Source organism: Cryptomeria japonica, chromosome 5 (assembly GCF_030272615.1).
Source record: "Cryptomeria japonica chromosome 5, Sugi_1.0, whole genome shotgun sequence".
NCBI lineage: Eukaryota > Viridiplantae > Streptophyta > Pinopsida > Cupressales > Cupressaceae > Cryptomeria > Cryptomeria japonica.
Window position 1 is genome coordinate 232,886,457 of NC_081409.1, and position 8,827 is coordinate 232,895,283.

The 8,827-nt window shown below is 39.5% G+C and overlaps 1 protein-coding gene across 1 annotated transcript; it reads right to left on the reverse strand.

Annotated features, from left to right (window-relative positions):
• Window positions 1-5,419: 5,419 nt before the first annotated feature.
• On the reverse strand, window positions 5,420-7,621 carry LOC131875838 (uncharacterized). The gene is made up of 4 exons (XM_059220529.1): window positions 6,977-7,621; window positions 6,481-6,700; window positions 5,993-6,384; window positions 5,420-5,677 (listed from the first exon to the last, which is right to left on the reverse strand). Exons 1-4 carry the CDS (start codon window positions 7,619-7,621, stop codon window positions 5,420-5,422), a joined length of 1,515 nt encoding a protein of 504 aa, XP_059076512.1.
• Window positions 7,622-8,827: the final 1,206 nt, after the last annotated feature.

Here is an 8,827-nt window from a genome sequence, read left to right on the forward strand (position 1 = left end):
ATTCAACATCAAATCTCATTTTGAGATGAATAGGAAAAAAATTTAAAAATATATTGTTAAACAAGGCTGATTTTATTTTTATTTTTATTTTGTGAAATGCAGTGTCAATTTCACAATGAGCTCCCAAGGCACGAGTGAAGATGACATGGAAATCCATTCTCATAGTGAGAATGATTCAGAATATGAACCTGAAAATGAGGGGGGTGACCATGGGGCTGATCCTGGAGCCCAATCTAGTTCTATGGCAAGTGCACCAGCTAGTACAGGTTGCCCTTCAGAGTTGTTGGCACCATATGTAGGGGTCATTTTGATCCTAAGTCTCCTCTAAAATAGTTTGCTTCACAAATATCAGTACAAGGCACTGCATCACATTTAAGTGGGGGAACAAGGAAGTGGAAGTGCAATATTTGTGACAGAGAATGTTTCGGTAGCATTAGCAGGGTGAATGCACACTTTCTGTTTTGGAGAGGAAAAGGCGTGAAACATTGTAAGTTTTTGGAGGAACCCAAAAATATACAGTACAGAATTGAGTTTAATAGGCTTTGGGGGGTTCCAGATGACACAAATATTTCAATGCCTACTACTTTGTCTGCTAGGGCATCACTTCATGACAACCAGAATGTGCCAGTGCCACATACTTCTCATGCTTCGCAGGCGGGAGGAATGATGTTTGGATCTCCTTCTACTTCCACTTCTACTGCTGCCAGGGCTGGGAAACGTAGGTTGCATACACCACAGAGAAACCCCATTGCTGATATGTTTAATGTGCAACTGAGAGATGAGATAGATGAATCCATTGGCAATTTCTTCTTTGCCAATGGCATTCCATTTCATGTTACACGGTCTCCTTATTATAGGAAGATGATGGATATGGTGGCCAAGGGAGGACCATCTTATGTGCCACCAGGGGAGACGAAAATGAGGACCTCGATCTTGGATAAAAGCTATTCCAAGATCAATATTTTGATGGAGAAGATGAAGGCATGTTGGGCGACATCGGGGTGCAGCATAGTTATGGATGGGTGGACGAACATTAGCCATTGTCCACTCATCAACGTCATGGTCACATGTGCAGAGGGCCCATACTTCCTTAGAGCAGTTGATTGTACAGGGCATTATAAAGATGTTGATTTCCAGTTTCAGGTCCTCAGGGAGGCTATTGAGGAGGTTGGGCCACAAAATGTGGTCCAAGTAGTGACAGATGCAGCCTATGTGTGTAGAGCAGCAGGGAGACTCGTTGAGGCAGCCTATAGACACATTTGGTGGACCCCATGTTGTGTGCATGCCATGAACAATGCACTCAAGGACATGGGGAAGATTGACTGGATTAGAAGAGTGGTCACCGATGCGAGAGATGTACAGATGTTTATCTACAACCACCACACTTCACATGCACTCTTCAGGACCTTCGCGAAGGAGTTCTTGAAACCAGTTGAGACTAGATATGCATCCTATTTCATTCTCTTGGAGAGAATGATTGAGTTGCAAGAGACATTGCAACTCATGGTTATGACTAATGAGTGGAATAGGTGGGCTGAGGCCAAGACAGAGCAGGGGAGAAGGGTGAAGGAGATAGTGAAGAGTGATGTGTTTTGGACTGATGCGAAATACATTGTCTCCATCATTTCTCCAGTATTTCAGGTGATCAGATATGGGGATGGGGATGCACCTAACCTTGGAGAGGTGTATGAGTGCATTGACTCTATGCTTGACCAAATGAGGGTTGTTGTGCGAGTGAAGGACCCCTCTCTAGCATTCTACAATGAGCAAATCCGGCCTATCATTCAGAGTAGATGGGACAAGTTGAACACTCCTTTGCATATGTCTGCCTTTGCCTTGAATCCTAAGTGGTACAAGGCTAGACCGGGTAGAATGACACCGATTGAGGATGATGAGGTGAAGGCGGGTTTCTTTAGGTGCATAGAGAAGATGTTTGATTCCAGAGATGCCGGCACAATGCGCACTGAGTGGGGAAGATTTGCCACTCTTAGAGGTTATTCAGATGCAGCAAAGATGAATATAGACACTATGGCATAGGAGGACCCACTTTTGTGGTGGACTTGTCATGGCCCTAAATCTTTGACCACCACTCTAGCCATCCGTCTGCTATCCCAGGTTTCCAGTTCTTCAGCTGCTGAGAGGAACTGGTCTACACATAGCTTCATCCACTTTCTTAAGAGGAACAGACTTACCTCTAAGAGAGCAGAGAAGCTTGTGGCTGTACACAGTGCTTTGCGTCTCATAGACCGCAAGACACTCGTGTACAAGGAGAGTCCAGCGGCACGATGGGATGTAGAGCCAGAGGAGCCTTCACAAATTGATGAGGATGGTCCTACCACTTCAGATACAGGGCTAGTTGGTGTGAGCTTGAGGGACCTTGATCTTCAAGAGTCCAGCAGTTCCAGTGAGGAGGAGTTCGCAGATGATTAGAGGCCTCCATTAGCTACATTTTGAGTTTTGTCATTTTGTCTTTGACTCTAGTCTCTTTTGTAATGCTATTGCTACACGTATTTGTATTTGGCTACTCATTGTAATGATGAATTATGTAATCATCTTTATTATTATAGACTTTGCAATGGCATCAGATATTCGTATTTTTGTTTTCCTTTTTCGATATTCATATGATAGAAATGAGAAATCTCCAATTTGACAATTTCATTTGTCAAATTTTATTTAGCATTTAGCAATTAGTATTACTAATCTAAGTAATCTTGGTATTTCCTATAGTTTCATTTGAAATCTAATTCTTGTACTGTTATACTGTTATACATCTTTTCAAAACTAGTTTTTCAAGTACTATATGTATATATATGAGCACCACCACCCCGCCACCCCCCCCCGCCGTCGTCCCCCTGCCGTCCCCAAATTTAGGCCCTTGGTCCCCCCGTCCTGGAAACGCGTCCCCCTCTTCCCCTCGTCCCCCCGTCCCCAACGCCCGTGGAACACTGCAAATATCATTCTTCCTTCTTCAAATGGGTAAAACTTTGATTTTTGAATTTCACGATTTTGAGAGGAAGAGGGGAAATATGTAGAAATGGGAAAATCTTGACTTTGACCAATTTCGGATCTTGGGAGAATTTTCGCAAGTATACAAGTTGGAAAGGACATACATGCAATCGGGGTTTTAAAACCCGAATACAAGTACACTTGTAAATTCGAAAATGGAGAAATGGACGAAAAATGAGATTTTGACTTGCAAGAAATGATGGAAATGGAAAGTACGGATACGGGGAACATGAATGGATAGAAATGGGAAAATCCGAGAAAGTTATTTTTATGAAAATGGGAAGAGCTCTTCAACATGCAATCCGGTTTTTAAAACCCGAATTTGCAAGGGAGGGGTATTTCACACTTTTCAACTTGGAATTTTAACCAAAAATGGTTAAATTCCTTAACCGTAGGGGAAGAACAAGAATTTCCAGCGAACTTGTAATCGAGATTAAAAATCCCGAATACAAGTAGAGAGGGAATTTTGGGAAGAACAGTGCAATTCAAAAATTGCATACCGAGGGGAAGATTTCTTTCACAAAAACTAATTTTTGGGGGAAGAACAACACATGCCAAAAATGCAACTAAGAACGAAAATTAAGAAAACAAGAAAATCATAAAATGAAGGAAAGAAAGGAAAGAGAACATACCTTTCTTGAAAATGCAAATGCTTCTCCGATAATGCAACAATCCTTGGAATGAAGAAGCAAAATCAATCAATAAACCCAAACCGCAATGCCAAACCCTTTACATGTTTTTGCAAGAATGTCTTATATGAAAAACGTGGCAGCAAAATGCAAACTTGGAGGCACAAGAAGAGGTCAAATCTTCCTCAAATCCCATCGCCTTAGAATGGAAAGCAAAAACGATTCATCTTGTCAAAGATTCGTGGCATTAAACCCTTCCAATTTGCAGCCAAAGGAATCACGTTTTTGCAAAAACGTGGTATTCAATGCATCATTGATGGATCATTAAATAGCTTGAATCTTATCCCAAACTCCACGCCTAGGTGAGAGAAGGGAAAACGATTTAGGAGAATGCAGATTTGTGGAGTGAAAAACGCCCAAAATGTGGATTGAAGGAACCACGTGTTAGCTGATTTAGCTCAAAAAACCAATAACAATAAACCCTAAATGGCGAAAAATGTGTTTGTAAATGCATGAGAATAGGATAGAATCCTAAACGCCTTGCATCTCTGACAAATCTCCACAAAAAATCGCTTTGACATCTTCAACCAATCCGTTTTTCTTGCAAATCGGGTTTTGGGAGACAAACAACAAGTTCGAATTGCCATGAAACAATGAAAATCGGGTTTTGGGGAGGAAATAACAAGTTCGAAATTCACTTTTTCCACTTACAAGGCAAAATCGGGATTTTTTAGACAAATGACAAGTTTTTTTTTTTAACTTTTTCACTTGCCAAGCCAAAATCGGGTTTTTTTGAACAAATGACAAGTTTAAAATTGTCAAAAATGCACTTGCAAGGCAAAATTGGGTTTTTTGGAGCAAACTACAAGTTTTAAAAACTTGTAAAAGGGAAATAAAATCCCTACAACAAGTTAGAAATACATGCACACATGTAATGGGGATTTAAAATCCTTATTACATGTAAAAACCATTAAAGTAGGGGTTTTTTGACCAAACTGCAAGTTTACTTGCAGTTGAGTCAAAAAATCCCTATTTTAACTTTAAAAAAACAAAAAACAATTAAAAATAACAAAGGAAGGAAGGAAAATTTAAAACAAATTACAAGTGACATCTTTTAATAAAAATGCACATGTAATAAGCTAAAAATTCCCCTACAAAAACCCAAAACAATGAATATCATTAAAACTTGCAGTTTGAAGAAAATTCTCCACCTGCAATCGGGGTTTTAAAACCCGAAATTGAAGGAAAGGCATAGCAAACGAACCCAGAATTTGACGAAATTCAAAACATAGTTCGAGGATAGACTAATGATTAAGCCAGTCCAAGGATTCGTCAAAATTTTGCCTCGAGAAGTGTGCCATAGAGAAAAAAATTTCATTTTTTCACAAAAATTTTAATGTAGTGGTCCTTCATTTTTGGAAACAAAAATGAGGACAACAACTGGCTCTGACTGGGGAATTCTTTCATTCATCCTTCAAGATTATGAAAGAAAAGAATCCAAAACTCTAAGTGCCTTCCTCTTATCCATTGGGTCACAGGGTCAAACAAAGCAAAAACAAACAAACGAAAGACGGAAAACAAACAAGAGAAAGACATTATGTACAAGAAGTTACCTCGAATCTTCATTCAAAGTAATGCTTCAAATGCTGACCTTTATAAGGCAGTGCAAATGGTGTACCATCATGATAAGCCAAGATAAAACTATCTTCTTCAGCAACACGGTGAATAGTGAAGGGTCCTTGCCAAAGAGATTCAAATTTGCCATGTAAACCTTTCGGTTCCCTTCACTTATCCCAAAGAAAAACACGATCACCAACTTGGAATCCTCTTTGCTTTGATTTCTTATCAAAAACAATTTTGACTTGTTGCTGATGCTGAGCAATTCGATCTACCGCTTGTGTTCTTTGTTCTTCCAGCTGAGAAAGATACATGACCCTTTTGTCTAAAGCATTCTCATAAGTTTGATCCTCAATTGCTTTAGACAACTTGAGAGCGCGAAGTTCCAAAGTGATGAGTATTTCTGCATTGATCCCATAAAGAAGCTGAAATGGTGACATACCAATAGCCCTTTTGGGTGTAATCCTGTCTGCCCATAAAGCATCAAAAAGAGCGTTATGCCAGGACCTTTGATTTTCCTCCACAAGTTTGCGAATAATAGTAATCAAATTCTTGTTACTAGATTCCACCTGACCATTACCTTGGGGATAATAATCAGATGAATGAGTTAACAAGATATTATACTCAAAGCAAAATTGTGAAATTTCTGAAGAAGAGAAGGTGGCTGCATTATCAGTCACAATTTTGAATGGAACACCAAACCTGGAAATAATATTCTTTTTGAGGAATCTACATACTACCTCAAAATTGGCGTTCTTCGCCGGTATTGCTTCCACCCACTTGGTGAAATAATCAGTAGCTGTAAGGACATAGGAATGACCTGCACTTGAGGAGGGATTGATCACACCAATGAAATCAATGCCCCATTGCCGGAAAGGCTCTTCAACAATAACCGGTTTCAATGGTAATGCTGCAAGCTTTGGTTTGCCTACAAACTGCTGACAATGTATACACTTACGCACCCACCGGAAAGCATCTTGAAAGAGCATAGGCCAATAATACTTTGCTCTCAAAATTTTGTGAGCAGTCACTGGCGAAGAAAAATGTCCACCACAAGCCTTGTCATGGAAAGATTCCAGCAATTTGGCTTGTTGCGCTTTATCAACACAACGGAGGAAAGTACCATCAATGGCTTTTTTGTACAAACCAATATCTCATAATACAAAGTTCGCAGCTTTCAACTTGATACTTCTTTTTTCCTTGAATGTCAAATGTTGTGGACATTTGCCATAAGTTAAGAAAAATGCTATATTAGAGTACCATTCATCAGTAGTACTAACAAACAACACCTTGGGAAGATCTTCAGAATCATCCAATTCTTGCTCCTCTGAAATACCTTCCACCATCAACTGACAAAGTCCTCTTCCTCGAACAAGCTTTGTAGGCTTGATCTCCAAGTCATACTCTTGGATTTTAGCAATCCAAGTTCCTCTCTTTGTGCCAAACTCCTATTGTGTTAAGATAGATTTGACTGATGTATCAGGAACTAACACAACGGTATGAGAATTCAAGATGTAAAAACGGAAGTTCTTAACTGCTTTAACAACCGCATAGGCATTCTTCTCAATAGAGGAATACTTGAGTTCATGAGACTTCAAAGGACAACTCATGAAAGCGATAGGAGATTTAATTCCTTCTGAATTTTTCTGCATCAGAATCGCTGACAGAGTATGCTCGGAAGCATAACTATACATGATGAACTCCTTGGTGTAATTGGGACAAACCAACACGGGTACATGAGCAATTGCATCTTTGATTTCATTGAATGCCGCCCTTCCTTCAAAATTCCAATGGAAAGAAGACTTTCCTTTCATCATGTCCACAATATGACGAGTCTTCTCCGCAAAGTCAGGAATGAATCTTCGCAGAAAATTTACCTTACCAAAAAAGGAATGAACAGCAATCTTGTTCGATGGCAAAGGGAGATTCTGAATAGATTTAACCCTCTCAGAATCAACTTTTATACCCTCCTTGGAAACAATGTGACCAAGAAGTTTTCCCTCCGTCACCCCAAAAACTGAATTCTTGGGATTAAGAGAGATGTCGTGCTTGCGACATCTTTCAAGTACATCTTGTAGATGAAAAAGATGATTCTCACGATCTTTAGAAAAAACAATAAGATCATCAAGATATACTACAATATACCTTCCCACAATACCACGGAAAGCCAAGTCCATAGCTCGCTGGAAAGTAGCCCCTGCATTGATCAACCCGAAAGGCATTCTGCGGTATGCAAATGTACCCAATGGAGTGGTGAATGCAGTCTTGTGTTGATCAGGTTCACTAACCTCAATCTGATTGTATCCCGAAAATCCATCTAGCATAGATAGCATCTCGGAGCCTGTCACCGTTTGCAAGACTTGATCCATGATTGGCAATGGATAATTATCCTTGAGTGATAGCTGATTAAGATTTCTGAAATCAACACAGATACGTATTTCTCCATTCTTCTTACGCACCGGTACTATATTCGCCAACCATGTTGAATGATGGATGGGAAAGATAATCCGAGCATCAAGCATCTTTTGAACTTCAGAAAGAATGGTACCTGAGATCTTCGGATTATACCGGCGTTGCTTTTGCCTGAAAGGTTCTGCACCAAGCTTGAGAGGAATGTCATGCTGCACTTCCTTGGGTTGAAAAGATTTTAGATCATCATATTAGTATGCCAAGACATCATGGTATTGGCGCAAAAGCTGAATAAACTGATCTCTTTCATCTGAAGTGTAGTTATTGCCAATATTGACAAACTTTGGATCTTCATCAAATCCAATATTATACTTCTCATATCCCATAGGAGAATCAGTACTTTCTTGTTGTCGTCTCTTGATATAACAATCAAGTTGATCGAAAAGTTTTTCAAGAGAAACTAACCCCTTGGGAATTTTATTTCCTTTCAGTTGAAGGATATTTTCATCTGATTCAGATGATGTATCAGACATTGAATCTGATGACAAAGAAGTAGGAGAATTACTTCCTTCAAAATACAGGTTGTTGAAACCATCCTCAGCTTGCAAGAAATTATTGATCTGCTTATCATCACTGAAGATCTACCAATGATCCCAATTGTCAGGCACACTAGGTCTGCAGATTATCTCGATAATATATTTATCTTGACCAAAGTCAAGATGGGGAATTAATGAAGTAGTTGAAACAGCAAGAGAATCAGCTCTATCATTGTATTCATGAGGAACAACTGAGATATTGAAAGAATCGAAATCTTCAATATTCTCCCATACCAAATTGCGGTAATGCTTGAGTCTGTCATTCTTAGTTTGATATATGTTTCTCACTTGACAAACAATTAATTCTGCATCACCTTAGGCATGAACGTTTCTGATTCCTCTTTTCAATGCAACACTCATTCCTAACAAAAGCGACTCATATTTAGCCGTATTGTTGGTATTAGCAAATTGCAACTTGAAAGAGTAAGGGAAGATCTCTCCCTTGGGAGATATAAGAACTACACCAGCTCCGGATCCATTCGTAGCGTAGCTGTCATCAAATTCAAGAGTCCATACCTCATTTGAACTGTTGTTTTCATTGGAATGATTAGAGCTGCCTTCATTCAAGAT

Bases quoted from the DNA above. Each gene is read 5' to 3' on its own strand.
- LOC131875838 (XM_059220529.1), bottom strand. From the start codon at position 7,621: ATGGATCAAGTCTTGCAAACGGTGACAGGCTCCGAGATGCTATCTATG. The intron at 6,701-6,976 runs GTTTGTCCCAAT...TTAACACAATAG, and splicing joins TTGCTCATGTACCCGTGTTG to GAGTTTGGCACAAAGAGAGG. The intron at 6,385-6,480 runs GCAAATGTCCAC...TGTACAAAAAAG, and splicing joins AGCATTTTTCTTAACTTATG to CCATTGATGGTACTTTCCTC.